Source organism: Lasiodiplodia theobromae, assembly GCF_012971845.1.
Source record: "Lasiodiplodia theobromae strain AM2As chromosome Unknown scaffold_11, whole genome shotgun sequence".
Classification (NCBI taxonomy): Eukaryota; Fungi; Ascomycota; class Dothideomycetes; order Botryosphaeriales; family Botryosphaeriaceae; genus Lasiodiplodia; species Lasiodiplodia theobromae.
In genome coordinates, this window is record NW_023336311.1 from 283,006 (window position 1) to 310,924 (window position 27,919).

General features: G+C 56.5%; 12 protein-coding genes across 12 annotated transcripts; 3 read left to right on the forward strand and 9 right to left on the reverse strand.

Moving 5' to 3' along the window:
• Nucleotides 1-3,302: 3,302 nt before the first annotated feature.
• On the reverse strand, nucleotides 3,303-4,621 carry LTHEOB_4207 (Protein serac1; the record flags this gene model as incomplete). Its single annotated transcript, XM_035513216.1, has 5 exons — nucleotides 3,303-3,318; nucleotides 3,374-3,558; nucleotides 3,611-3,763; nucleotides 3,945-4,233; nucleotides 4,290-4,621. 5 exons carry the CDS (start codon nucleotides 4,619-4,621, stop codon nucleotides 3,303-3,305), a joined length of 975 nt encoding a protein of 324 aa, XP_035374911.1.
• A 1,360-nt stretch (nucleotides 4,622-5,981) lies between these two features.
• Nucleotides 5,982-7,676, reverse strand: LTHEOB_4208 (the record flags this gene model as incomplete). The annotated part of the gene is made up of 1 exon (XM_035513217.1): nucleotides 5,982-7,676. One exon carries the CDS (start codon nucleotides 7,674-7,676, stop codon nucleotides 5,982-5,984), a length of 1,695 nt encoding a protein of 564 aa, XP_035374912.1.
• Nucleotides 7,677-8,286: 610 nt separating this feature from the next.
• LTHEOB_4209 (uncharacterized protein) lies at nucleotides 8,287-8,895 on the reverse strand (the record flags this gene model as incomplete). The annotated part of the gene is made up of 1 exon (XM_035513218.1): nucleotides 8,287-8,895. The coding sequence occupies one exon, from the start codon at nucleotides 8,893-8,895 to the stop codon at nucleotides 8,287-8,289; it is 609 nt and encodes a 202-aa protein (XP_035374913.1).
• Nucleotides 8,896-9,627: 732 nt separating this feature from the next.
• LTHEOB_4210 (Phospholipase) lies at nucleotides 9,628-11,017 on the reverse strand (the record flags this gene model as incomplete). The annotated part of the gene is made up of 5 exons (XM_035513220.1): nucleotides 9,628-9,754; nucleotides 9,808-9,867; nucleotides 9,927-10,416; nucleotides 10,508-10,891; nucleotides 10,972-11,017. The coding sequence occupies 5 exons, from the start codon at nucleotides 11,015-11,017 to the stop codon at nucleotides 9,628-9,630; spliced, it is 1,107 nt and encodes a 368-aa protein (XP_035374914.1).
• A 993-nt stretch (nucleotides 11,018-12,010) lies between these two features.
• On the forward strand, nucleotides 12,011-13,162 carry LTHEOB_4211 (uncharacterized protein; the record flags this gene model as incomplete). The annotated part of the gene is made up of 4 exons (XM_035513221.1): nucleotides 12,011-12,093; nucleotides 12,142-12,586; nucleotides 12,641-12,835; nucleotides 12,890-13,162. The coding sequence occupies 4 exons, from the start codon at nucleotides 12,011-12,013 to the stop codon at nucleotides 13,160-13,162; spliced, it is 996 nt and encodes a 331-aa protein (XP_035374915.1).
• Nucleotides 13,163-13,305: 143 nt separating this feature from the next.
• Nucleotides 13,306-14,624, reverse strand: LTHEOB_4212 (C6 zinc finger domain-containing protein; the record flags this gene model as incomplete). Its single annotated transcript, XM_035513222.1, has 2 exons — nucleotides 13,306-14,445; nucleotides 14,523-14,624. 2 exons carry the CDS (start codon nucleotides 14,622-14,624, stop codon nucleotides 13,306-13,308), a joined length of 1,242 nt encoding a protein of 413 aa, XP_035374916.1.
• Nucleotides 14,625-15,246: 622 nt separating this feature from the next.
• LTHEOB_4213 (uncharacterized protein) lies at nucleotides 15,247-16,184 on the reverse strand (the record flags this gene model as incomplete). Its single annotated transcript, XM_035513223.1, has 3 exons — nucleotides 15,247-15,677; nucleotides 15,731-15,979; nucleotides 16,037-16,184. 3 exons carry the CDS (start codon nucleotides 16,182-16,184, stop codon nucleotides 15,247-15,249), a joined length of 828 nt encoding a protein of 275 aa, XP_035374917.1.
• Nucleotides 16,185-17,021: 837 nt separating this feature from the next.
• LTHEOB_4214 (uncharacterized protein) lies at nucleotides 17,022-17,840 on the reverse strand (the record flags this gene model as incomplete). The annotated part of the gene is made up of 2 exons (XM_035513224.1): nucleotides 17,022-17,570; nucleotides 17,631-17,840. The coding sequence occupies 2 exons, from the start codon at nucleotides 17,838-17,840 to the stop codon at nucleotides 17,022-17,024; spliced, it is 759 nt and encodes a 252-aa protein (XP_035374918.1).
• Nucleotides 17,841-18,743: 903 nt separating this feature from the next.
• LTHEOB_4215 (Mitochondrial inner membrane protease) lies at nucleotides 18,744-19,417 on the forward strand (the record flags this gene model as incomplete). The annotated part of the gene is made up of 2 exons (XM_035513225.1): nucleotides 18,744-19,100; nucleotides 19,223-19,417. The coding sequence occupies 2 exons, from the start codon at nucleotides 18,744-18,746 to the stop codon at nucleotides 19,415-19,417; spliced, it is 552 nt and encodes a 183-aa protein (XP_035374919.1).
• A 687-nt stretch (nucleotides 19,418-20,104) lies between these two features.
• Nucleotides 20,105-21,274, reverse strand: LTHEOB_4216 (uncharacterized protein; the record flags this gene model as incomplete). The annotated part of the gene is made up of 1 exon (XM_035513226.1): nucleotides 20,105-21,274. The coding sequence occupies one exon, from the start codon at nucleotides 21,272-21,274 to the stop codon at nucleotides 20,105-20,107; it is 1,170 nt and encodes a 389-aa protein (XP_035374920.1).
• Nucleotides 21,275-22,539: 1,265 nt separating this feature from the next.
• Nucleotides 22,540-25,026, forward strand: LTHEOB_4217 (uncharacterized protein; the record flags this gene model as incomplete). Its single annotated transcript, XM_035513227.1, has 1 exon — nucleotides 22,540-25,026. One exon carries the CDS (start codon nucleotides 22,540-22,542, stop codon nucleotides 25,024-25,026), a length of 2,487 nt encoding a protein of 828 aa, XP_035374921.1.
• A 715-nt stretch (nucleotides 25,027-25,741) lies between these two features.
• Nucleotides 25,742-27,784, reverse strand: LTHEOB_4218 (Increased rDNA silencing protein 4; the record flags this gene model as incomplete). The annotated part of the gene is made up of 1 exon (XM_035513228.1): nucleotides 25,742-27,784. One exon carries the CDS (start codon nucleotides 27,782-27,784, stop codon nucleotides 25,742-25,744), a length of 2,043 nt encoding a protein of 680 aa, XP_035374922.1.
• Nucleotides 27,785-27,919: the final 135 nt, after the last annotated feature.

Below are 27,919 nucleotides of genomic sequence, written 5' to 3' on the forward strand. Positions count from 1 at the left end.
AGCAATCGTTCAGATGGGGCAGGCCGATACGGACGGAAATTGGATGGCGGCATCATGAATGACGGTGAATTGTCTGCTGAAAGGGCCCTGGGTTCAGGTGATGATGGGGCGGTCCGAAGGTTTTAAGAGGAAGATTGGGCTTAGCGGAAGCACTCCCGTCTATTATCTTGGCTCTAGGACCTCGGCAGAGCTGGAACTCCACTCTCTACAAATCCCCGATTTGAAGCAGCCATTCGCTGCGCCAACAGAATACACGTATGATTCCCATTCTGATATCTTAGTCCTATGCTACCGAATGAATCCGATATGAGCCAAAGCAGAGATGACGTACGTATTCCCTGAAAGCAAGGCTTGAGACCGCATCTGCTCCACCACCTCGCAATAGAACGATTGCGGTCTTAGGTCTTCGAACCCGCGTAAAAACCATCCGTGACCTTTCTCTACACAATCAAACCAAGCAGAAGCCAGTCGACGTTGTGAGTCTTCTACATCAATTTTGCTCGACATGAACAGCATGTTTGCGCAGACCATCTTCCCGTTGGTTGTTGCATAACAGAGCGCCGTCCATTGCCGGTTGTCCGAAAGGTTAACGTCGGCTCGGTTCTTTTCTAAAAGGGCCTGCAAATTTCGTTCCTGGCCATGCTCTGCTGCTACCATCAACGGAGTCCGGCCATTGGCGTCTGGTGTATTAGCTTCAACACCAGCTTTGAGGAGGAATTTGATAATATGATGATTAGCCGCTCTAGTGACATGCGCCAAAAGTGTTTCGCCAAAACGATCTCGAGCTTCCAAATCGAACCGGCCAGAACTGGCACAGTTCTCTATAGTTGTTTGTAAATCGTAGAGGGAATTTGGGGAGTTCCACATGACCGTGCGCATGAGGGGTGTTCGTCCATGAGCATCTTGCAAGTCTGGCCTCGTTCGGGGGCAGTCGACGAACATTTGAATCAGATAGTGATTGTTGGACCGCAAAGCTGCCTGAAACACGGTCATATCATCTCTTATGACCGCATTTGGGTCAAGGCCCGCGTCCAACAAGTTCCCCATCGTAACCTGCCAAACACCCTCAAAGCAGCCAGGGATATCTGGAGCAAATAGCTCTCTAGCAGTGACTCCTACATCCAGAAGAATTTCGAGGCAGTCCTTATTCATCTCGGCTTCCATCAGATATGGTTGCTGCAGGTCTGTTTGCCCGAGTATCTCTGCTCCAGCAGCTCTCAACATGGGAGCTAATTTCTTGTTTTTGCAAAAAATTGCCGTCCAGAGGACAGAGTGTGGATCAGTGTGAGCGTTGCCACAAAAGCGATTCAATTCTGCTCCGGCGTTGATGAAGCATTGGACAAGCTCTTCCCTTTGAAGTATTACAGCAAGAAAGACCGGAGTGTAGGGTTCTGATGAGTCGACATTGACTTCTTCAGTTGTGAGATCCTCCGGTATATCCTCCAAGCTCAGTTCTGGATTTCCAATAAGCGACAGCAATAGAGGCGATTTTCTTGTCTTCTCAGCTCTCTCTAATCCGCGATGTTCCGGGATTTTGGCAAATGCCTGCCGTCCAATGCTTTTCAACGCACTCCTGATGCCGGCGAGTGAAAGAAGGATTACCGTATTAGCACATGCTTCGTCATCTCTCCACACTTCCCAGAAATCATACACGTGGAAGCCATATTCCATGCTATCCCAAGCCTTCCATGGCTTCTCGAATCCCAATGGAAACTTGCGATACTTCTTTTGTTGTTCTTTCTCATCAAGCCCCCAAATTCCCTTGAACCGATTGTCATCTTCTTGAAAGACTTGTCCCATATACGCGTTTGGGCTTCCGTAAAAACTACGGTCAGGTGGGATCGTAAGCACACCAAAGGGTGACATCTCTTTCTCTCTGTCTTTAAGAAGTTCCAAGAGGTCTTTTTGGTCGATATTGTGTGACTCCACGTGCATTATATGCATGAGCCAGTAGTCATGGACGTATTGAGCGAGTGGAAAACGTTCTGCAGCTTTCTTGATCTTGCTGTGATAATCGTCGAAGCCCCCCAAAGCAAATTCCAAAATCTCTGGTAATAAGGCATAATTGAGACAAGACCGAGAGAGGGCAAAGTGACTTTCCCCAACCACAGATCTCGAGTTGGTAGACCCAATGAGTTGTCCAAGGCCACCTCCCATAAGGAGATAATCAGGCACTGATTGGTGGATGAATTGGGCAATCCTCTTTTTTTTATAATGCCTGATCTCTGCAAGACCTCTTGAGAGCGTTATAACCCCCTTTGTCGGATCGACAAAGTGATCATTTCTCTCAAAGTCGTCAATCGAGCTCGGCATATGTTTTTCATCTGCGACAAGTGCGTGTTGTAGTTCTTCAGGGGTGAGAGGCCTGATAGAAAAAAGAATCCAACGAAGCAGCTTGATAGTTAAGTGCTTTTCCTCCTCTTCGAAATCTTGCAGAAGAGACGCGTATAACTTGTGAAGATCTGATGGTAGTTCCTTGATAATTTCTTGAAGAGCGGAAACAGATCTTCCCAGCTTTCTGTGCTTGTCGACAACAGATCGTGTGACCAGTAGTGCCCACTGAAACATTCCATGGGCTTTTCGGATGATTGATTTCTTGAGAACATTAATCTCTTCATAGTTTTCAAACTCCTCCACCAAGAGTGTGTTGACCACAGTTTGGATGTCGGTTTGGTTCTCCTTCTCCATGGCTATGCAGTTGGGAGTACTCTGAAGAATTGGATACCAACGAGACGAAAAAATGATCTTGATTTTCGTGCAATTCGTAACAATCCTCCCAAGAAGACTTACGATGTCATGTGCAGGTCTTTCTCCACTCTCATCCAATGCATCAATGAGAAAACATATTTTTACCTCCTCATGAAGGTAAAGCTCGCGAATGACCTTCATGAGAATTCTTTCCAGCTCTACTTCATTCCACTGAATGGTTTCTTCGTATTCTTGCGTACGTTTTTCTTCGTACTCACACATGAATATTTGGAGAGAATCTCGGAAACGGCGCAAAAGCTGATGGAGAATAGAGCGCAAGAAGCCCAGTTTCGTCCTCTGTAAGGCGGTGCCGCGGCCGTGAAAAAAGTAAGAAAAGAGGGCGTAATCAAGGTGCCATTGTTCTCCTATGACGTTGTGGACGTATTTCATCATGGTAGACTTGCCCGTCCCTGGTTTCCCGGCAATCCAGAGGATATTTTTCGTTTGGTCTCCAGGGTTAAACCATGCATTGAATGGCCGATTCGTGAGAAGCCATCCACACGTGTCATTGGCTGGATTGATTTCATCCCGACGCCAGTGTTGTTCCAAGAACCCTAGCGAGCGCAGCGCCTTTCCCTCGTCAGGAGAGAAATCAGAATAGTGTGGGGCTCTATTTTGTTGGTACAGTTTCCTCAACTCCCTGAGTCGGTTGACGACCACGAAATACTCGTTGTGCTGTCTCGGGAACTTCACGATTTCGGAATGGTTTCTGTTGATCGGTATGGTAGCATCGCACCCCATCGTTGCAGACGACTTTGAGACCAAAAGAGCTGGAGAGCCGGTCATCATCCATTTTTGTGACTCTCGGTCCTGCATTGTCTTGTTAGAGCCGAAACTCCAGAGTCAGATGAGCCGCACATACCCTTTCTACAGTGGGCGTATCAACTGTTTCGTAGAAGGCGATTACCTGAGCATTACGCATCTTTGAGCGGGCTGTAGCAAAGTCCTCCTGCTGAAGTTCAAGAAAATCTGAGTCCATCCTCAAACAAGAGATGAGACCTTCGTTCGGCTGACCCTGTACCATGGGTAACAATGGGCTATTCAACATTCCCAAATGCGGAACGCCAAACAAGAGAATCCCTTTGAGTGCTCGGATTATCTCCATATTTTCACGTTCATTTTTCACGAGGTTGACCAATGCCTTCAGTCCATATTTAGCTTGTTTTCGACTTTTGACACCAGTACTATTTGCTCACCTGTTCAAGTACCAGACCTCCAAGGCTGTGCCCGATAAGAAGAAGAGATTTAGGAGGCGCACTACTCGATCCGCCTACGAGGGCTTTGAGATTCTCGGCGAAATATAGACCAAGATCCAAAATAGTTTGTCTGGAAAGGCTGTCGACCATGCTGGTATCATAGCCGTAGATATACATCCTGCTGCCTGGCAGATCCATTGGCAACGCGTCGCGGAGCCACATGAAACTGTCGGACCTGGCTTTGAATGACCCGAAAGCGTGTGCGTTGAGGCCGGAAAGAGCAATACAACTTTGCCATGGTTAGCAAATGTTACAGGGTCTTTACCGTGGTGCAGATGAGCATACCAAGCATCGCACCTCTCGTCTGGCGTCCCATGCAACGGAGTGATTCCAATGAAATTTGTGTCGAGCACAATGTCCAGAGCCTCTCCTGAATTAGGGTTGGTGTAGTGAAATGTCCATTCATTCGTTCCATTCTCAAGTTCCCATGCTCGTTCCCGCAGATTCAGTGTTGCGACCTTCTCCCTCTCTCGAAATGGGTGGCTTGCAAGTGAGCGCACCCAGATCGCACCAACATCCAGCCCGAGCAACTGAGCGACCAGCTGAGAGACCTCATCATTTCCATAGTGATCTGGTATTCCCCCCAGTCTGTATGTGATATCCGATTGCGATACCATGCCCCGATAGATGGGTTGGCATTCGGGGTGGCGAAGAGGTGACAGGCTGGACTGACAAGGTGCAGGCCAATGATGGGCGTTCTCGGGACTTGAAAGTCTATGCGAGGTCCTGAATCACCGGAGTTTCTGTTCTTTCAGAGTCAGCATCGCTTCAAGGAGTATGCAGTGATTGAGAGAGCCTTGACGAAGAAGGAGAATTATTGAAAGTGCATGAGGCTGAGTGCTGAAGTGGGGGAACACGAGGCGGAGTCGATCTTACGTTACACAGCACCCTCTTGCGCCAATGGATAGTACGGGTTTGTTTTACAAGGAGGGCTGAGGTTCTGACCTATCAAATTACCAGAGTGAGCCCAGGGTCCCTTGTACAGAAGGGTGCTGCGGCCAATGGCCAGCGCGAAGAATAGCAGAGCCCTGGAACATGACGCAAGTATACCTCAGTTTTTTCTTTTTTTTCTCAATGAAAAGAACACATATGGGTGGCTGAAGCTGTCGTTCGGATGTGAATGTTGAGTTAACAATTATATACTCACGTCCGGGCGATAGCTTTAACTCCCCGCATAAGTCGAATTATCCCTCACAAATACCATAAAAATTCTCCACCCTGGGGGCCGTGGTGAGTATCTGTTCCGAGACTCTATTATTCTTCGCACTATAAGTAGCTTTCAGGCTTAAATTGATTGAGTTTTGAAGTAGATAAATTAGAATTACTAGCTATGTAAATACAAGAAAAAAAATAGAGAGACAAGGAAACGCCAAACCCCAGCGAAACCCAACAGATCATCCAGCTGTCGTTCGTCAACGAGTTCAGTGAGTAAATAGGACAGGAGAGTAGAAAAACCGAGCCTTGCAGCCCAGCAATAAGTAAGTCTATGAGTGTGTGTATATGAGCGGTTGGTTGTCATGATCCAAGAAAAAGGTGAGTGCTGTACAAGCCCAAGGAACGACAAGAGAAGGAACGAGATAGCTGAAGAGCGCGAAAGAGGGAACAATATAGTACAGTAGTAGTAAGTTTCAGCATTTCGTAAAAAAAAAAAAAGGACAAGACAAGACAGACGAGGACCTCCCATGGTGCCGGTGCCTATCCCCGAAAGATCGATCGCGCGCCTCGACAAATGTTTTCCCCGCGAAACAAGAACTCCCAGAAACACCTCCCTGCTCCAGTCAACACGCAAAAAACAACAAGATCAAGGAAAAACGCCAACTACTCCCCCCGGGATCCCCCCCTCATTTCCCATCAGTTAGTTGACTTACACTTCTTCTTCTTCTCCTCCTCCGCTAGTGGTATCTTAAATAGTGTACATGTGCGCTTAAACTCCGCACTTTTCTCTTTCTCCCCCTTCTTCTTATATTACAAAAAGCTCTACGCCTCCAACGCCGGCACAGCCGGCACCGGCGAACTCGGCGCGCCATCATCCCTCTTCCCGCCGAACAGCGACATACGCGAAAACTTCTCCCTCAAGCGCCCAGCCGACTTCTTCTCCTTGATGCCCGCGCCGGCATACGAGCTCTTCGGACGCTCTGCTCCAGCGCCCGATCCCTTCTCCTTCCCATGCCTCGACCGCAAGAAGCGGCGGCCGCTGTGATGACCCTTGCCCGCAGGCGACGCCGGTTCCGGCTCCTCAGCGAACGCAGCGGGCGGCGGACCATAGCCCTCGAGCGCCGCGGCGGCGGCGGCGATCTCGGGGTTCATCATCGGCGACTGCTGGTACTCGATGGAGGTAACGGCGACGGCGGAGTTCTTGCGGCTGTCGGGCGAGGCGTACGAGGCGGTGCGGTCGGGGTCCGGGTACTGGTATTCGTAGTAGGGCTGGGGCTGGTACGGTTGCTCGAGCTGGAGCTGGAGGGAGGTGCGTGGCTGCGAGGAGGTCTCGTGTTGGAGCTGGACGGACGGGCGGCGGGGGGTGGTGGTGGTGGTGGTCTCGTGTTGGACGGACGGGCGGCGCGGAGTCTCGTATTGTTGTTGTTGTGGGCGGTTGAGCTGGAGGGAGGAGCGCGGGGTGGAGCGCTGTTGGTGGAGTGATGGCCTGCTGTGGTACGATTGGTGGTCCTCGACGGCCGCCTCGTCGCCGTATTCGTTGACGTAACCGGGGTGCGTCTCGCTGATGGACGTCATGGAGGGCTGGGTTTGCAGGCGGGGGCTGGAGCCGTTGCCGAAGCGCGTGGACAGGGGGGCGGCGATGCAGGAGAGCGGGCGGACGGAGGGTGTGGTGTTGAAGGTGTAGGCGGCGGCGCTGGTAGGGCTGAGGTCCATGGTGCTGGAGGAAGCGCCATAGCCATCACCGCCCGAAATGTAGTACGGGCTCTCGCCGGCGTGCTCGGGCACGGTCGGGGTCGACGTGTTGCTGCCGTTGCTGCTGTTGGCGCGGCGGTGGCGGTGGTTCGGATCCAGGCTGTCGTGGCGGCTGATGCCACCGCCGGCGGGCGGCAGCACGCCCAGGTCGTCGGGCTTGAGGGTGCCGTCGAGGGCGCCGCGGTGCTGCTCGTGGCGGCGCAGCTGGGCTTTCAGGTCCTCGATCTCGCGCTCGGCCTTGCGCAGCTCGTTCTTGACGCGCGCCAGCTCTTTCTCGCGGCGCTGCAGCTCATGCTCGGCGCGGGCGCGCTCGTTCTCGGACCGGCGCACGTGCTCCAGCAGCGCCTGCATCTCGTCGTCCGACACCTCGCAGCCGACGCCGGCGACGGCTGGGGTGTCGGGATCCTCCTTGGACGACATGAAGGAGGACAGCAGGCGGTCGGCGAGGGGAAAGGTCGCGCTGTGGCGCTCGGGGACCGGGGGCGCGCTCTTCAGGCCGGGTTCGATGTCGTCCTGGTTTTCGGTGGAGATGGAGAGGTTGCTGGCGTTGGCGCGGGCGAAGGGATTCTTGCGCATGAGCGCCGAGTCAAGCGAGAGGCGGTTCATGCCGGATTGGGGGGGCTCGAGGTGCTGCGGAGATGAGGATCTGTTGCTGCTTGCGTTACAGCTTTGTGTCGGCGCAGGAGCGGCGGCGGACAGCGGCGAAAGCAGCGAGGAGCCTCCGAACCAGGACGTCGGGCGCGCGGATTGGGCCGGCGGAGCCATCGTCTTTTCAAGCACTGGAGGAGTCAGGGATCTGGTCCTTTGCGGGAAGCGTAATATATGATGGCGTTGCTAGCGAAACGGACGTTTGCCTGGTGCCGGAAACGCGTGGGGCGCTGTGCGCTCGGCCGCGATCCGAGCCGGAGAGAGCCATGGGTATGCAGAATGCGGGCTGGGGAGGCGTGCTGGTGGGGTGCATACCGACTGAGCGTCTGTTTTTTGCCGCCGCCGATTCCGTCATCGCGTGCACGAATGAACGGCGCCGTTGGGTGGGAGGCCCTTGTTTGGCCGGCGCCTTAAGTCGTGCCTGGCAGCGGGATAGGGGCGGTGATAGGAGACAGCGGGGACCACCACTAGCGCACGGTCCCAGCCCGGTCGCACTCCATCCGCAGCAGCCAACCTGAGCGCAACCTCTGACGCGCAATTAATATCTACTCGAGTCCGCCGCATGCCGGTGGTGCTCCGAAATCTCTGGCCACCTTCGCCTCTGCGGGACGACGGCTCGTTCGCTTCCGTCCTCCTCATTCTCCAGACAGACCGCCACCACCAACCACCATGTTATAGGCCCGTGCCCTCGCGACCAGCACCCAGCCGTAATGAAGGCCGACGAGTCCTAATTCTTGCTGCCGTCCGAGCCATTGCCACCGCCGCCCCTGCCCCAATTCCACACCTCCCAGATCTGGTCCATGATGAGGTCCCCGTACCCGCGGCCCTCCTCAATCGCCTCGCGCTCCTCCTTCAATCTCCTCTCGCGCCACCCCTCCGTCTCGCCGCCCATCCACACTTTTTGCAGCACCCCACCCTCTTCCTCCTTTGCCTCCGTCCTCTCCGCCTGTCCCTCGCCTTGCTGCCGCAGCAACGCCTCCCTCTCCTCCCTCGCCCGCTTCCGCATCGCCTCCTGCACCGCGCGCGCCCGCTCCGTCGGCATGTGGTCGGCGGGCTGCACCGCGCCGTCGAAGCCGTTGCCCACGCGTTGTAAGATGGTGCGGCCCGTCCGCTCGCGCACCAGGTGCTCGGCCGCCACCAGCGTCATGCCGCCCAGCCCCATCGTGTACAGGTCCAGCTTGCGCGGCGGCAGCAGCGCGATCGCCGGGCACGCCACCAGCAGCCAGATGGACAGCCGGTGCGTGAGCTTCGCGTAGCCTTCGCGCTCGCCTGAGGCGGTGGGAGCGGGGAGGGTGGTGGTGGGCGCGTCGGAGGGCGCGGGGGTTGTTGATGCCATGGTTGTGGTTTGTGTGTGTATGTGTGGGTGTGTGTGCGTGATCGATGGGCGCGTGTGTGGGAGATGTGTGGGCGTAGGTAGCCGTGGTTATGTAGTGCTGGCGTTCCGTTGGTGCGGCGGAAGTGAGAGGTGGAAATTTTTCTCGGGTCGTCGTTGCGGTTCGTCGGGGGCTCGTCGGGCCGCTGACGCTAGCTCGGCAGTGAGACAACGCCCTTCAGTATGTCGGCGACAGACCGCGTCGGAGAGTAGATGTGGGTGGCAGCAATTGGCGATGCTGTTGTTTTGGTGGAAAAGTCGATGCGGTCATGACATCGACGCTCCTTCGATTCGTTGGCGCACGGACCTGATGCCCCGCCTGAATCGCGCTGCATATCGTCGGGTAACATGGGATGCTCCCAAGATATAACCATGGCCATGTCGTCGCTTCCCTGCCACTATCGCAGCTGTCGTTAGCCCGGCCAGTATGCCCCGTAGATGCGAGGGGTTTGGTATATAAGCCACTCAGTCAACCATTCGGGTATGCTAGTCACGCTCGAAGAGGTGGTGCTTGGTTAAATGAGAGCCCGAAGGTTTACAGTAAGGCTGCCCAAGTTTCCGCCCGTCCTCTGTGGGTCATAAAGAGGTCGAAGGTTCGAACACGGGCCAGGGAAGACAAAAAAGACGGTCCCAAGGAGTCTTTCTGAGCTTAACCCGCATGTAGCGGGGTTCAGTTTTGCCCATTCTTTTTTTGCATTACTGACACTCATCCTCCTCCTCTTCCCCGCCTCGTTCTGTCAGAGGGTAACCGTTTGCGACTCCGCCAACGCTCCGAGCAAAGGAGAAGAAGGACCAAAACGGCCCACTGAAGTCCATGTCGTACCTGAAGTCCGTCAGCACAAGTCTCCCAAAGCTTTTTCCCGAGCTCCGCCTTACCAGTAGTTCACCGCAACGCATATCCCCTCCTCAGAGCAGCTCTGCGCTACTTTATGGTACCTGCCCAACATCAGCATCGACCACACACCACCCAAACGAGCAAGATCATCATCACCCACCACATCGCCGGCAAATACAGCATATCCCCGGGCTCCAGCGTCACCCTCACCGGCCTCGACAGCCCCGAAAACGCCGTCGGCCGCACAGCCGGCAAATCCGGATCCCACAGCGCCCAATTGACCATCCGCTCCGGCCGCGCCATCTCGACCCTCAAATCATGCAACTCTACCTCCCTTTCCTCTTCACCCTCCCGCTCCACCCCGCTCCTCGCTCTCGGAACATACCTCCCCGCCGGCACCGCGCGCTCGTTGACGCAGGCCGCTTCGACGGGCGGCAGCAAAGTAAAGTGCTTGCGGCCGAGCACCTGCACGTAGACGTTCTCGTAGTTGTCCTTGTGCAGCGACGTTGTGCTGCGGGACGAGCCGAGCCAGAAGTTGACGGCGTCCGGGCCCGCGGCGGCATCTGGTTGTAGTGCGATGCGGGCGAAGGGGATGTCGCGCGGGACGTCGGCGAAGAGGCTGGAGTATTCGTTGCGGAGGTTGTCGTTTTCTGTGTTGCGGCTCAGCTGCACGAAGTTCGAGGAAGACGGGGGACTTTGGGAGAAGGGCAGAGAGGGGGGAAGAAAGGGAGAAAGACTAACGTGTCTGCGCGTATCTAATGACCTTCGGCTCTTCACCAGCGGCGTTGCCCAGCTCTTGCGCCTGCACCTTGTCGATGACGTCGGAGAAGAGCTCTTCGCGCTCATACGGCTCGACGAAGACCAAGCTACCGTCTTGCTCCTCGCTCTCGACGATGGCGTCGGCGTTGCCGCGGTTGGTGATGGCGACGTTGACGTGCTGGCCCGCCATGACCTCTTTCAGGTAGGCGGCATTCCATTTGCGGTGCGACGGCCACGACGACGCGCCGCCTCTGATGACGAACGGCCGGTTCGTGGCGACGTAGCGCATGAACTCGAGCGGACTCGGCTCTTCCTCGAGCTCGTCGACGCAGTTGGGGTTGAGTTCATGGTACGATGTGATTAAGCCTGTTTTCGGATTAGTGGATGGGCACAGATAAAGAAATGTACAAAGTACATGGTAAACACGTGAGGAGAGAGACGTCTACCTCGTACAGACTCGGCTATCAGTTGGTCGTTCCCCGGCGCCATCATGCGGGGTGGGAATTCTGGACTGAACGGAATTAGTCAAACGGTGGGATGGAATTCTAGGCCGAAATGGTTAGTCAACCCCAGGACCAGAGTACAACGCATCCGTTCAACAGATAATCTCACAGTGAGGCAGGTTTGCCGGGTGGCAAAAAAATCACGACCGGTCTCGCGGTACTGGAAAGCTCAGCGAAATCTAACAAGGACCGGAATCGCTTCTCGGAGCGAGGGAACGATCGGAAAGGAATTCAAAGCAACGTAAGGAGGTATGCTCGCTCCTCGAAACGACGCAGACGAAAAAGTGGTGGAATGATCGTCATGCGCTCTGAAACTCACAAGTCAAAAATTACCCGGGCTTGACCCGGCCCGACGCCCGCCGGGAACTTTTATGCAGCATGGAAGTACCTTGTCGTACACCGTAACTAGCGGGTAACTCTACTTCGTCCCCATGAAGAGACTCAGATCTCATAAAATGGATAACTCACTATCTGCATAGAGCAAATCCAGATCTTGAACCCTGTAGATCGAGACTCGCGCATCTGAAATGCTTGTCTCCTATTTTCATTGGTTTCCAGAAGCTTGAATACTATTATGGTAACATGTTTCGTCTTGGTTTTGATCGCTCCTTCGACAGCTTCACACCATCAGCACAGTCGCGTCCCAGTTTCCCTCACATGAGACCCTACGGAATATTCAAATCTCAGCACGGTGCAAAGTAGTTCGGTCCTAAAAAAGCACAAAAGCACTGACATACCCACAGCGGCGCATTAGCGCGGACCCTCGCATTCTCGACCAATCAAAGAGGGGATAGAACCGAATACGTCTGAGCATCAACATTATGGCCGATACGACCAGCTCTAACGGCTTCGCATATCGACTAAAGGGAAATGAGAAGCAAGATGTCCCCTTGAAGACAGGCCCACCGTGGCAGGTGCTGCAAAGCACCAACGTGGTTTTCAGCTCTCACAGCCACTGCAACTGCAACTACAACCTTCAGCAATGTACAGACCACGCACGAAATGGGAATGGGCATTCCTATCAGTAGTAGTGCTTCAGGCCATGGCTGTAACTTCTCTGCAAGGGTAAGCTGCCCTCAAGAATCAAGTCTCCTTCCTGTCTGACATAATCAGTCTCCTTCTGAACGACTACCGAAAGCGGATCGAGCCGATCATCTCAGACGCCCAGTCGGGAAGTCCGATCCCCGTGACGGTCGGGCTCGTCGCCTTTGACTGCTTCGGCCAAATCGCCTTCGCGATCGACGGGTTGCGGTCCAAGAACAACATCCAGCTGTTCACCGTCTGCGTTTGCAACAGCTGCATCTTCCTCGTCGCATTCCTCCAGTACATGCAGATCCACGAAACAGTCCTCACTGCCTCTCTCCAACTTCCCGCCGAGTCCGCCGACCATATCTGGCAATCGACGAAGCCGATCCTGCTAGCCACGCTGGTCAGCATCGGCGCGTGCAGCGCCGCTCTGCCTTTCGTCACCTTCTACCTGCACCAAGAATTCGCATGGGCCATCTACAAGCACATCAGCGCCGATCTGGACGTGCGGCGGCGCCATCTGCAGTACCAAGTAAATCCCCACCTCCCTGCCACATCTCTTCCCTCCACTAACCCCCGCACCCAGCTCTACCTCGTCTCGGCCAAGCTCTGCGTCTGCGCCACCGCCAGCTTCCTCTTCATCTACGCCTTCGTTGAGCTCCGCCCTACGCAACCGGAGTTCGCCATCACCATGCTCCTCGTCCCCGTCGCCGTGTGCAAGCCGCTGCTAGCCGTGTACTGCATCAAGCGCGAGGCGGCGGCCGGCACCGCTGCTGTGATAGTGAGTGGCCTTCCATTAATCCCAACAGCGCCGCCGGGCTGACTCTCCATCCAGATTCTCTACGTAGCAGAAGCTCTGTACCTGCTGAGCAGGATGGCGGCGATCATCGGTAAGAGCGGGCAGAGCGCCGCGGACGACGCGATAGTCTTGTTCGCGGCCGCGGCGCTGTTCTGCGCCATCGCGACCCTCGCTGCGGCGGTGCGGTGCCGATGGAATTTCGGGCGCGGGTTGAAACCTCTGCTACTCGCGCACGGGAGGGAGCCTGGATCTGAGCTAGAGTTCTCGCAGAGCGAGCTGCGTCTCGTGCGGCGGTTCTCGATGGACTGATCGGGCGAGGCGAGGGAGGGAGAGAGCGGAAAATGTAGGAGACGGAACTGTTGTTTGCGTATAATGTCGTAATACTATCTCGGCGTACAAAACGCCACCCACCAACCCCCCTCCTCCTCCACCGCCCGAAAGCAAACCCACCATCAAACTGGCGGAATCCACCCCACCCTCTCAATCGGCGTCCGCACCCACGTCCGCGTCCCGGGGCCGAGCGCGTGATATATCCCGGCAATCAAATGCTCCACCCAGCCCTGCAGGTACCACGCGCCCTCCAGCTCCTTCAGCAAGACCACAAAATACGCGAAAATGGTCAGCGCCATCGGCTCGCGCTGGCGCAAGCAGTCGAGGAACTCGTCCGACAGCTTATACAGCCACACGAAGACGACCTGCGTCGATACTCCCCCACCACCACCACCGCTGCTCGCGCGCTCCGCCGCCACAGCATGAAACGACCGCGACAGGTTATCGATCTCGTTCACGTAGACATCAGACTCGTCTTCCGGCTCCAGATACGCATGAATAAACCTTAACTCCTGCACGAGGGCATGCTCGTTCTCGCGGTCCGGCAGCAACCACCGGGCTATGTGACGCATGCCGACGTCGAACAGCACCGCCACCGGTCCGTTGCGCAGCGCGGCCTCGCTGTCCGCCGACTCGATGATGACGCGCGTGCTGCGGATGTGCAGCAGTGTTCCCGCCGCGCTCAGCTGGCCGTCGAACGCGAGGAAGTCGTCGTCGTCCGCCCGCGGGCCTTTTCCGAGCAGGTAGAAGGCCGCCAAGATGGAAAAGACGTAGACGGCGTGGTAGTTGGCGTCGTTGATCGCCTCGAGCAATGGCGTCGCGCTGCGCAGGGCTCGGTCCCAGTAGACGTCGGCTTGGGCGAGGTATGTGTCGCGGCTTTCGGGTCGGAAACGAGCGAGGTGCAGAGCGGAAATAGAGAAGAGGCCATTTAGGAGACATGGCCAACTGAAAGATAGTTTCGGGACATCGGCGCGCCAGAAGTGCGAGAGGGCCGGGTTAGATGAAAGGCTCGGTGCTGTGGAGATGTAGTAGTTGTGCAGAAGCTCGAGCTCTGTGGTCGTGTAGAGGGGGATGTTGAGGTTGTTGTTGCTGGGGCTGCCTGGGAAGGGGGTTGGCGGTGTTGAAGTGCCGGTTGCTGCCGGGGTGATGGGGCGCGAGGCGAGGAGTCGGGGAGCGGCGGCAGGTCCTGCGTTGTTGGTGTTGTAGTCACATGGTATTGAGTGCTTGATGCAATTCGTGCAGGACGGCTTCTGTTCGTCGCACTGCGCATTTGTCAGTTTCTGAGAAAGGCAAAATAAATGTGAAAGCGAGAGTCGAGAGCTCGAGTCATGAAACGTACCTTAATCCTACGTTGCTTACAGTTTTTGCATCCCAGTCGGGATTTCCGATGGCTTTTCCGGGGCAAGTTACGGCCCCCAAGGCTTGATCTTCCTGGTGGCATTGTGGATGGCGAGTGATGGTCAGCGGTGATTACCACTTGGCAAAGAGGAGCGAATGATAAAGCAGAGAAAGCGTGAAGACTGCCTGGAATGCCTCCGCCCCAAGGAACAACGTAATGATTGTGGCTGTGAGCACTAGTATCGTGGTGCGGCAGGATGCAGATCGCTATTTTTAGGCTCCGATCCACCCAACGGCAGTCGTAGGAAGAGACAAGCCGGTGACACAGGGAAAAAAAGGGATGTGTCGGTATCAGCGGGCCCAAAACAGCGCCGGCCGTTAATCGAGGCCGGTTACGTAAGCATCACTCTCATCAATCATGTGGAATCACTGGTCCAGACTAAATTGAGACAATCGTAGCTGTTGACGTGCTTTAACATATTGGATCGCCTCATGACTTCAGTTCTGTCTACACTTCCTCTTTCCCATCCTGTTGCCTCCCACAGCTACCACCTTAGACACGAATATGCACAGAACCAGTTCCTCTACATATCAGCTTGACTGATGATCGATATTGTGCCCACTGAACTTGAAATCTAAATCTAATGGCTCTAGCAGCAGTGCTGTAGATACTCCGATGTCTTGAACTGAGTCCAAATTTCAAGCTCCAATATGATCCCACCAAACTACGGTGATACAGTGCCGAGCATATATGAATCCTCCTTCTCCAACGCTTCCTGAGTGATGACTTGGCCGGGGTGAAAGATGTTGAACAAGAGCGACGTAATGAACATGAGTGCGGCGTCGAAGACGTAGAGGTAGACTTCAGTCTTCATCAGAACTCCGTCGTCCCCCTGGACGTACTCAATCAACCGATAGATGGAGCGGACCATAATCATGCAACTCCCGCCATATAACACGTACTGCAGTCTCTCCCAGGGAATGAGCGGGTCCTTCGAGCGCGACGTGGGATACATCGAGATGCGGCGGTGGAAAAGCCCCGCGACGATGATGAAGAAGCCGAAGAACACGATCTGGATCACCAGACCCACTGTGATGATGTGCTGGCCCTTTTCCTGGTCCGCTGCAGTCTTGGCGTTCGCCATCATGCCTCCGCCTGTATCGATCATTAGCAGAGATCGCAGGCCCGCTCTCAGGGTATCTACGTACCTCCAGATTGTGCCAAGAAAGAGACAACGTCCCCGAGGACGAACAATTTAGTCAACCGTTGAGGTTTGATGATCGAGTGTGATTCGCCCTTCGTCAAGCGGATGATCCTTCCGAGAACCATGTATACCGATGCAGCGTACAATGTGGGTCCCAGGAGAAGCAGCAAGCTTTGCATGACGTATGGAATAAGAGTCCAGTCGGGTGACTGGTGGGCTGAAATAGCACGTCCGGCATAGCCAACGGTTTCGACTGGTGATTTCAACGTCAGCAATGAGTGATACAAAATGTGATGATGCCACCACTTACAGATGCCGCCAATGATGAAAGGTGTGAAATAGAAAGTCTTTTTTCTGAAGAGCTGGAAGGCATGCAACCCGGTGCTGCAAACGAAAAGAATAACAAAGATGACTGCCGCAGCCAGAGAGGGGTTGTAATGGTACAATTTGTACTCCATGATGGGCGTGGGTCGTTCTCGTGAAGGTGTCTGTAACTTCCTTTGTGTTTTCTTGGAGAATTGAAAAGATTCACTGCGATTGATATATAAAGCGTCCTTTCTGTTTCCACTTTTGGCTTGTGAGGCTGAGTTCAGTGGTCAGTCGGTCCGTGACCGTGTCTTCGTTTTCTCGACCAATGGGAGCTGCTTATCCCGTGCGTCACCTCGCGAATACGCCAACGATCCCGCCTCTTCTTGAAAAGCTTGGGCACAAATAAGACTTTTTTCGGTCTTTGCAGTTTCAGTGTTCATGCTCTCTCTAGAATGGATTGGCTCTGGTGCTGCGCCCACTTGCGCATCGACGCGTGTTTACGCTTTGCTTGCGTTGCATGAAGATATACGAGCGACTACCCGTCTTATCTGTGTTGCCTGACGCTGATCTAGAAGTCTGTTGCTGTATGGTAGTCTGGCTTTTGTTGTGCCATGTACGAGTTGGACGTGGCCTTCACCCGTTCTTTTTTTTTTTTTTTTTGAGCTTTGTCTGATAAGCCTATGTCATAGATGTGAAAAGATTGTCTCGACTTGAATGCCGAATTAACCATGATGCATTTAATAGCTTCAACTACGTATTGTAAAAAAAAAAATAGAGTATCAAAAACTTGGAAATTTAACATCTATCTGATTATAACTACTTTCTTTCCAAGTGTTCCATTTCTACGTCACCATGTCTTCGTATACTATTCAAATCGTACCATGATAAGCAAACAATAAGTGTGATAGCCATGAGGGCAAAATCGCCCACGTAAAGAGGCCACTCATGCGTCATGAGGAATCCGCTCTGCCAGAATCAAGTTAACATCAGATGAGCTGAGCAGTGACGAAGTACGAACTTACCTTCCCCATCGCATACTCGACCACGCGATACGTATTCCTAATTCCAACACACGCACACGCGACGTATAGCAAGACCATATATCTCTCCCAAGGGAACTCCCCATCCATTGCAGCAGTAGTAGGTGTTTTCTGCAAATCCCTATGAAAGCTCACCCCAATCTTCACGAAAAAGCAGAAGATGTATATCTGCAGACCCAGACCAACAAGAATCACGGTATTGCCCATCTTCATATCACTCTGCTTCTTCGCCTGCGCAAGCATGCCGCTGCCACCCGCCTGCACCAAGAAGCAAAGCACGTCGCCCCAGACGAAGAAGCGCGTCATGATGGACGGATGTACGATGGATATCTCATCGCCGTCGACGCGGTGTATGATGCGTCCGAGGATGGAGTAGATGGAGGCGGCGAAGAAGATGGGTGCGAGGAGGATGAGGAGCGATTGGGCGATGTACGGTGGCAGGGCCTTGGTATTGTCGTGGGCGCCGGCTCGAGCCGCGTAGCCGGCTGTTTCGAACTAGACGTAGGGATCAGCTGTTGTTGCGGTGGCACGGTGGATCAAGCGGCAGTCACGCACCACTCCGCCGATGATAAGGGGTATGCAAAACCAGGTGCGATTTCGTGTCAAGCGGATGGCATGAATGAGTGTTAGGAATCCGCAGACGCCAGCGGCGACGGTGGCAGCTGGGATAGATGGATTGTAGTCCCAGAGCTTGTATTCGGCTTTTTGAGTGTTCTCGGAAAGTGGAGCGGACCCCCAACTTGTATAGTTAGTAGAGGGATCCATTGGAAGCGAACGAAGGCGAGTGCACTGAACGAGCGAAATGAGGATGCAAAAACCAGAGGGCAATCAAAACAAGCCTTGCAAAAGTGAGATGAAAGTGAGAACCAATCGTTTCTATATACTTGAATTTCGTACAGTGCTCAGTTGTGGATTCGAGGATTCCTAAAATAGCATTTACAAACCGAATCCGCGTCGAATTAGCATAGAGTATAAACGTTCCCACCCGATAGGTCGCGGGCGGTGCGCTTGTAGACGTGACGACCCGCTCTTGGCGTATTTACTCGTTTATCGTATTCGGAAGGTTCTCTGCCGGATCGGACACAAGTAGCGGTATTATTTTAAGGAGCGCCACAATGGCTGTTGCATTCACCACTCACATTCCCGCCTTCCATCACCCTAGCAATTCATTAAGAAGCAATCGGTCGTTTCATCTCCCCCTCGCATGTGCGGCACGTCTCCGAGTGTGTTGTAGGTCTGCTCTTTCACTCAGCCAGCGCAGATATTCGAGAAGGAGAAATCCCACCTCGATGGCACACTCTCGTATTCTGCCGGCGCTAATGATGAACGGCTCAGGCAGCCTCGCTATGATGGCTGTTCAAAGCTGAACTGGACTATCGACGATTAATGTTGATGTAGTCGAGAATAAAAATCACCCGGGATTGGCCCGGGCCGACCGGCAACTTTATGCACCTATGCAGCAAGCGCGTCATCGTACACCACCACCACCGCCGCAACACCAACCATTCCGATCCTCTCTCTCTCCGCCAATTCCATCCCACCATTCCCGCGCGGCAGCGGCAGCGGGCCACAGCAGCGGGTAGCGACAAGCGCCAGGGAGCAGCCATCCATCCAGCCATCCTCTAACGCCGGCCAACCACCCCAGCCCAAAAAAACGAAGAAAAGAACATGCCACTCCCCCGCCTCCCCCGCATCCGCTTCGGCAGCCTGCCGCTCACGGCGGGCCAAGTCGTGTTCCACACGCTGGCGTGCGGCGCGATGCTGCACGCCTTCTTCAGCTTCGGGTGGACGGTCAAGCCGACGTGGGGCGCGTCGATGGTGCCGACGATACAGGTGCTGGGCGACTGCGTGCTGATCAGCAAGCACTACCGACGCGGCAAGAACATCGTCGTCGGCGACGTCGTCAACTACGAGAACCCGTTCAAGCTGGGGTCGGGCGTTATCAAGAGGGTGATTGGTATGCCGGGGGATTTTGTGTTGAGAGATACGCCGCATGCGGAGGGGAGTGAGGGGATGATGATACAGGTGGGTTTGGCTTTTCTCTGTCGTGGGGAGGGGGAGGATTGCTGGCGTTGGGGGTGGAGGGATGGAGAGCGGAAGAGGGACAGAGACGGGCAGCGGCTGACGCGCGTCTTGCGCCATCACAGGTTCCCGAAGGCCACTGCTGGGTGACGGGCGACAATTTGCCCGTCTCGCGCGACTCGAGACTCCATGGACCCGTGCCGCTGGCGCTGATAAGAGGCAAAGTGGTTGCTCGGGTGCTGCCGTTCAGCCAGGCCGGCTGGTTCGAGAACACGTTGACGGAGCCGATGGAGATAGGGGATATGGACGAGCTGGATTGAAATTCGGCCCGGCGTGATGCTGGAAACTGGATGTCGCGATATGGATGAGATCTGCCGCCATGCCACATAAGGAGTAGCTTGATCCGGCTCGATACAAGAGCGAGGGAGTCCCAGGTGCTAATCCGCCACTGCCAACTCGGTAATACTCCGATGAGATGCGGGAGTGGCATTAAGGACATTCGTGAGAGAGCAGCTTCATAGGCAGGTCTTCTGTATTTGATTGGGGTATCAAGATGCTAACTAGTCTAACGATCCAGAAGCCGATGGCGCAATAAACCGCCTCGATGCAGTAGAGCGTCGATAGCTCAAAATGAACTTGCATACCCGCCTTTGCCTCAAATGTAGCAAAGGTCAGATAAGGCTCTCCAATCAATCCGACAAAGTCAATTCTTTCTTCTTGTCCACCCCCATGCTTTGCCTTACCGCGTCCGTACTCTGTGATGGTCGGATCTTTTTCATTACTCACATGACCTGCCGTGTAATTCCCTGTTCATCAATCAGTTCAAAAACGCCGTTCGCTCTCGTAAAAAGATTAAGCGGCCGCCAAGCTTCCTTCCCCGCATTATCGCCCCCCGGGTTTCGTTTATCGCAAAAACGACGCCGCAGTGGCGCAGGGTCCATGCCAAAGTCAACGCCCTCTCCCAAATATGATCAAGGAAAAAGAAAAGAAAAGCGCGTCGTCCGCATTCAAGCTGACGACTCAGCCTCCCACCTGATGACCGTAGCAAGCATCTCGCGCTCGCCCTCCTTCTCCGGATCCAGGCAGCTCACCCACCTGGGCTGCTCATCCTCGGGCAACCACGTCGGACGGCCGAACGCGCTATCCATCATGACGCGACTGCCCTCAAAGTACTTCGGCTGCTCTCCATCCCAGACGAGCGCCGTCTTCCTCTCATCGCTCAGAACGATGCGGCGGTCGCGCAGCTCCTGGACGCGCTTGTCGAACTCGGCGAAGCGGTCGCGCTCGGTGCGGAACTCGAGCACGAAGGCGCGGATGGGCCGGCGGAGGCTGCTGATGTTCTTGAAGATGTCGGACATGTGGTGCGCCCACCAGCCGCCCGATGACGTGAACCAGAGCGTCAGTTGCAGCGTGTGGGGTGCGAAGTCGCCTGCCATCTTCGTCCACCGGACGAGGTTCCAGCCCCACGAGCTGGATGCGCCGGGCTGCACGTACAGGTTCAGGTGCGTGGCGGCCTGCTGCGCGGGCGAGAGGAAGCGGGTCCAGTGCTGGTCGGTGGCGGTGGTCTTGCTGTTGCTGGGCGGCGGCGGCGGCGACTTGAGCAGGTGGGCGCGCACCTGGTTGCGCTCGAACACCATCAGCTTGGTCTCGTCGTAGGCGCGACGGCAGCTCTCGAGCAGCGACACGGCGACGGTGGGGCGGTCGATGGCGGCGGTCGGCGTCAGGGCGTGCTCCCACACGAGCAAGCGCAGCTCGGCCGGAAGTTTGCCGAAGAGCGGGCTCTGCAGCTGGTCGTACAATTTGTGGTCATTGGGATCGGCGCGGGCAATGCCAGCGGGTGCTGCTGCTGCTGTGTTGGCTGAGCAGGTGATGCTGGTCTGCGCAGAAGGCTGTGTTTGATCAGCGGCGGCAGGCCGGCGATCCCTGGCACGTGTGGGTCCGGCGCCCGCTGGACTGACCGGTCCTCCGGCGGCGAGACCCTGCCTCTGCTCGGCGGATTCGTCCCTGGCGGCAGCGACAAGCGGAGCTTGCTGTTGATCAGATCTGGCGGGCATGCTCATCCAGATGCGCGCGATCTGGGCGGCGTCGTGGTGGTGGTGCGGATTAAGTTTGCTGCCGCCGCTGAGCTCGCTCGTCTGAGTGAGACTTTGTGTGACTACGCCTCCAATGGGGGCCATTGCGGAAGGCACTGTGTGCGAAGCTTCGACGTGGTTGGTCTGAGGGATTGTGTGCGACTTGAGCCGCACGCTTGCAGGCGCTCAACGGGGATCAGTGCCGTCGGGCGGATTTAATAGGAGGAAAGAATGCGCAAAACGTCGGCTTGGCTGGACGTCAATTGGCGACGAGACTGAATGCCGAGACAAGGTGGAATGCTGTGTAATCTGCAGACAGTGTTGCTGTTGGGGCGGCGTTTGGGCGGTCGGCGAACAGGCAGGATGCTGGTCGATGCGGAGCCGGAGCCGGGGTGTTGGATTAGGTTGATGCAGGGCAGCAGATCTGACTTGCGGGCGACGCTGGGTTTAAGAAGTGCAGCACGAGGCCGCGCGGGAGGAAAAAGGAGAACGGCAAAGACAGAATTCGGGACGGGCGCGACTCGCGTGAGCGAAGTGCGGAGGTGTTGAGCGGCGAATGCAGCACACGTGACAAGCCATAGTCGGCGGAGTTGCCCTCCGCGTCTGGGGGCGTGGGCGCGTAGCTTGCGCAAAGCGGAGGCCGCTGCCTTCCCCACAAATTGTTGGGCGCGGACAAGTCCTGTCGTGCACGCCATCCCACGCCGACGGCTCTCTGCCACCTTGGCGCGAGGCGGGCTGCGCAGGACCGCCTCACGTTACCTGCGCGCGGCGCCCAATGCCATCGCGCTGTTCACGCGCCCCGCGTTCAGGGTCTCGGGCGCGAGTCGGGGGCTGTGAAGTTCGGCTCGCCGGTGCCAGGGCCGCGTCGGGGCAGACAGATTAGCTCCCGCTGGCGAAGCGCAAACGACTGGCTGATTGCAGTTCCCACTTCAGTCTAGAACCCAGCCCGCGGATCTGCATAGCAGCAACACCAGCCGCCCGCCCAAGGGCTCGTAAAATGTAAAACGGCGTCCAGCGCGCTAAAATTAGCCGGTTTTTTGGTCGTTTCAACCTGCCATGACACAATGCCCACCTCCTGCCAGCCGCCTGTTCTACTTTTGTCTGCGCAACAACACACAACATCTCTCACGGTTCCACTCCGCCCGCCCGCACTGCTCTCGCTCACCTCCCGCGGCATCCACGGTCTCCGCCTGTCAATGTCGCCCGCAAAGTGTTAACAAGGCCATGTCACACGCAGAGTTTTAACAAGGCCACCTCCTTATCTTGCGCCAATCTCACCTCACTCACCCCGACCGCGCCCCGTCACTTTCATCACAAAAACCATTGGCCCCCTCTCTGAAGACACAGCTCGCACTTCGCTGGATTATAACATGGCCCCTCCACTGGAAGACAGCGGCACAGCCGCACCCAACACCGCGTCGCAACAACCTTCGTTTGTCCAGTCACTCAGGTCTTATTTCACCCCCACCACCACACCCGACTCCAAAAATGGCCAAGCCAACATGCAAGATGCGAACGTCCCGACAAAGTCCCGGGGCCTTTTATTCCTGGAGAAAATTCCTCCGCGATGGCGTCTTCCCATCTTCATCATCCTCATCATGCTTGCTATCATTTGCATCGTTTTGTCCAGCGTCCTCAGCGTCGTGCTGTCACATGGCACTTCGTCTGGCGCTGACGCCCCCAAGCAGCCCGAAGGTTTCAAGCCCATCCTCCCGCCCGCCTATCCTTTGGCCGTCAAGAACCCTTACCTCTCGGCATGGATACCTGGTGATGATGCCATGGAACTTCCGAAGAACCAGGCCCAATTCTGGGCTGGCCAAAAGCTTGGATGGAGCGTCATGGCCCAGGTCGACGATAAGCTGTACAGCCTGTTCGGCATGCCCAACCCGCAAGACAACGTAAGCTCTGCCACCGTTGACGGCGCCGAGTACACGTCTACGAGGTCCGACTTCAACTTGACCGCCGGCAACGCCATGTTCACTCTTTCGTTCCTCTCACCCGTCTTTCCCGGCTCCGACGATGCCAGTCTGAGTAAGCAGAGCCTCCCGCTCAGCTTCCTCACCGTCACCGCCCGCCCCAAGTCAGGACAGCCGGATATCAAGATTTACTCCGACATCGGCCACGAATGGCTGGGTTTCCCGGATGCTCCCTCGGGCATTGCCCTTTCGAAGGCCATCGAGGGTAGCACGCACATGTGGACATGGGATCAGGAAGAGGCTGTGGTTTTTGAAGAGAGAGAGAACATGGCAAAATGGGGTCAGGTCTTCTACGCGTCTACTCCCCAGGATGATACTACCATGACCATGAGCTTCGGAGCCCGTGATGATATTCGGACCGCCTTTGTCTCGAAGCTCGAACTGGATGCGCTCAGCGACGCAGCCCCTCAGTACAATGGCTCCGACAACCCTGTATCAGCATACGCGCACGACCTCGGCAAAATCACCAACGAAAAGCAGGTCGTCTTCGGCATCGGCATGACGCGCGACAAGGGCATCCACTTCTACGGCCGCAACGAGACCTACTACTACCGCTCCAAATACCCCAAGGACTCGCAGCTCGTCAACGCCGTGGCCGACGCCTTCAGCAACTTGACCGCTACACAGGCTGCTTGCACAACCCTGGACAACAAAATCGCCAGCGAATCACTGCAGGTGGGCGGACAAAACTACTCGGACATCACGACGCTCTCCCTCCGCCAAGTCTTCGGCGCCATCGACATCACCATCCCGCACGACACCAAGGACACCAGCCAAGCCAACGCATGGGTCAAGGAGATCTCGTCCAACGGCGACATCCAAACCCTCGACATCATCCTGCCAGCCTCGCCGCTCTTCTACTGGCTCAGCCCAGGCTACATCCGGCTGATGCTGCGGCCCATCGTCATCTACCTCGAGACGGGCGGCTGGCCGCACGAGTGGGCGGTGCACGACCTGGGCGACGCCAAGTACGAGCACGGCGGGTACCCGCGCGCCGTGGGCCACGACAACGGACGCAGCGAAGCCATGCCGCTCGAATCCTCGGGCAACCTGCTCATCCTGGCCCGCATGTACCACAAAGCCGCGGCGGACCGCTCCCGCGCCGCCCAGTTCGTCGCCGACCACAAGCCCCTCTTCACCCGCTACGCGACCTACCTCGAGCAACACGGCCTCGTGCCCGCCAACCAGCTCTCGACCAACGACGGCGCGGGCCCGCTCGTCAACCAGACCAACCTCGCCATCAAGGCCGCCGTCGGCCTCGCCGCGTACGGCGCCATGTACAACAACCAGACCGCGATCTCGGCCGCGAAGGATATGGCCGACCGCATCGCGACCAAGCGCTACGGCCTCGCGGCGGACGGCTCGCACCTGACCCTGCGCTACGGCCACGACGCGTCGTGGACGAACACCTTCAACCTCTTCCCGGACGTCCTCCTCGGCCTCGACACCTTCGATTCCGACGTCGTCGCGCTGCAGAGCAACTGGTACACGCGCCTGCGCTCCAACGCGACGCTGCTGCTGTCCACCGACCCCCATCCCTCCGACGGTAACGGCCAGGGCCACAACCAGGTCGAGCAGTCGACGTCCAGCGCGGAGCAGCAAGTCATCGGGCTGCCCATCGACTCGCGCGGCGACTACGGGTCGAGCAATTGGATGGCGTTTGCCGGGGCGAGCGACTCGGGCAATGCGAAGTCGGAGGTCGGGCAGATGTTCATCAACGACATCCACGGCTACCTGGCTAATCGCCGCAATGATGTCGCTTTCTGCGATCGGTTCTTCGTCTTGGGCCAGAATGCGGGGATGGCGAGTCCAGGACGCAGGAGCTTCAAGGCGAGGCCGGTTGTTGGTGGGCATTTTGCTTTTCTGGCGAGGACGGTGTGAAGGATCAAAATTAGGGTGGGATCTTTGCTTTGTTTTCTTCGCTTTTGGGAGACGGTCAGATTGACTCTCTCATTTGTTTTTCTTCTCTTTGTTTTCGAGCATGGTATCAGCGAGGGCGTCCACGGGGCTTTCGTAATTCGGCAACTAGACTGGTATTTCGGGGGACTCCTCAGAACGGGGAAACAAACATCACAATTGGGTCTGGAGGGGGTTTCCCATTGTGGGAAAAGGGAGGGTTTTCACGATGCACGATGATATACCCCTTTTTTTCATTAGTTCCTGTTACGGCCGACGATAAGTATTAGACAGAAGGAACATAACTGATAGGTAGACTGGACGGGAGGCTAGACTTCTAGAGTAGGTAAAAAAAGGTACACAATGTTCTCCTTGAGAGACAATAGATTGACTTGACTGAAAAGGACAAATCAGAGATTACCGTGACATGTGTATATCCTCCAAACTTTAAACTCACCCATGATGCAGTAGGAACATAACAAGCAAGCTCAGAAACGTCGGTACTGCTACCGCTCTCGATTAAGGGTAAGGGGGTATCTCTAAGCTGAACACAAAGGGAAAAAAAGAATCTCGAACCCCAGACCCACTATATCTACAAGCAAGGCCCAACGATCCGATCTGATCTACAACAGCTATACACTATACCCCCCCTAAAATAAGAAACCCCCGCGTGCTACCCCACATCGGATCCGGTCTAAAACTACCTTATCCTAACCCTCACCCCCGCCGCCCCCCTCACACTCGCCCACACGCTCTCCTGCACCTTAACCGGGACCTTCCTCCCCTTAAGCGCCTGATCAACCAACCACATCCCCACCACAAACTCCTCCCTCCTTAGCCTCCCCACGCCCCGCCCATCAACCAGATTCCACACCTCCTCCAACACATGCGGCGGCAGCCTCGACCTGCCCCAGACGTCCCTGACCACCAGCGCGCTGACCTCGTCCTGCAAGCCCGCCGTCACCGTGTTCGGGTGCTGCGTGACGGCCGGATGCAGGTCGCGGCGCGAGAGGAGGAGCCCGCGGTTCGCCGCCCACACGCCCTCGTACCGCTTGCGCTCGCGCTCCGTGATGGCGTCGCGCCAGCGCTTGCGCGCGCCTTCGGCGTGCTTGTTTGGGTGCTTGGGGTGGAGCGGCCCGCGCCGTTTGCGCTTGTGTTTGGCGTGCGGGTCGGTGGCTTCGTCGTCGGAGTCGCTGGCGGAGGGTTCCTTGCGGAGGGTGGGCATGAGTTTGCCGGCGGGCTTCTTTTGCGGGGAGGGGGTGCGGGAGGCGTGGAAGAGGGCGTGGGCGTGGTGGTGGTGGTGAGCAGCGTGGCCGGTGGTGCCGCTGCGACGCGGGGGAGGCGGGAGCGGGGATGTTGCGGAGGAGGATTTGGCGGTGGTGGAGGGCGTGGGGACGCGCGAGCCGGCCAGCGCGGCGCCGACCATGGCGTCGGCGAGGGATTCGCCGGTTAGGTGCGGCTCGATTTTCTTGAAGGACTCGCGTTTGTAGGTTGAGCTGATGGGCGGGGGCGGGAGGAGCTGGCGGCCCCCTGCTGATGCTGGAGGTGGCGCGGATGAGGTACCATCGACGGCGGAGTGGCGGCGCAGGTGGGCCACGCGTGGTGGTGCGGTAGTTTCGGGGGCCTCCTTCACGATGGTGGGGGGAGGAGCTTCGTCCTTGTTGGGAATTTTCTTGGTGCCGCGGCGAGGGGGTGGGACGATGGGCCTCGCGTTATGGCTGTCTCCTTGCGTCTCAGGGGCAGACATGTATGCAGCTTCTTCGTCTTCGGAGTCATCTTTTGTCGGCGGCGGGATCTCGCGCGTTGTAGCTGCGAATGTGGGCTTCGGAGGCACCTTGGGAGAGACGTGGGGAGATGTCTGCTGTTGAGTGTCGCCCAGGAATTTGGCTGGCTTGGGAGCTGGCTTAGGCGCAGGCTTTGGCTTCTTCGCAGTAATGTTGCCGGCGCTCACAGGACGTGGCCTGGATACGTCTGGCTTCGATTGTTCTGGGGAAGCAAAAGGCACCGTGATGTTCCGTATCGGCTTTGGCGATTTGAGCGGCGGAGGACCTCCTTTCGAGGTAAGAATAGGAGTAGGCTTGGGACTGCGGGCTGCAGCTGGCGAGGCGGCTTGCTGGGCCTTGTTCTGCTCAAACATCTTCACCAGGGAGGTCGTGGGCTGGATCGACGTCGCGTCGGTAGGGTCGGATGCTTGTGACGAAGAGCGGCTCGTCCGGGAAGGCAGGGCCTTCGCGTCGGCCGTGAGCGGGACTGCGCCAGCAGCATTGAGCCTAGCTTTGATATCGCTCACAGCGCCGGGCCCGGGCAGCGAGTCGCTGGACGTGTTGTCGGAGCCGTTGGCGTCCACCATGCTCCTGCGCTTTGTATTGTCCGGGGCGGCGTCCGAGGCTGGCGTGTGTCGGGCAGCTGCTCGGGTTGCAGCTATCATAGACGGCGAGAGCACGCGATCGGATTGGGGCTGCTGCGGCAGGCCGAGGGCGGAGGTATGCGAGCCCTGTGAGGTGGTGCTGGTTCCGGTGTGCTGTGGTCGCAGCAGCTGGGGCTGAGGGGTGCTCGACTGCCGAGCGGCGGCCAATGCACCATTATTTCCGCTGTACGTCTGCGGCGGCGGCTTGGGTCTGACGGGCGGCTTTCCAAAAGCCAGCGACGCGCCCTTCAGGGCGGCATCGCGCGTGTTGTAGGGGGTGCTCGAGCGGGCATCAGCCTTGTGCTGCTGCTGCTGTTGTGGGGTGGCCGGAGGCATGGGCGTGTGGTGGGACAACGGCTGGCTGCTCATTCGTCCATCGGGCTGATCTTCTTGGGTGGCGGGAGTGAAGGCGGGGCATCTGGGCGACGAGAGGAAGGAGAAAAGAGAAGAAAGCGGAAGGCGACGGGCTGA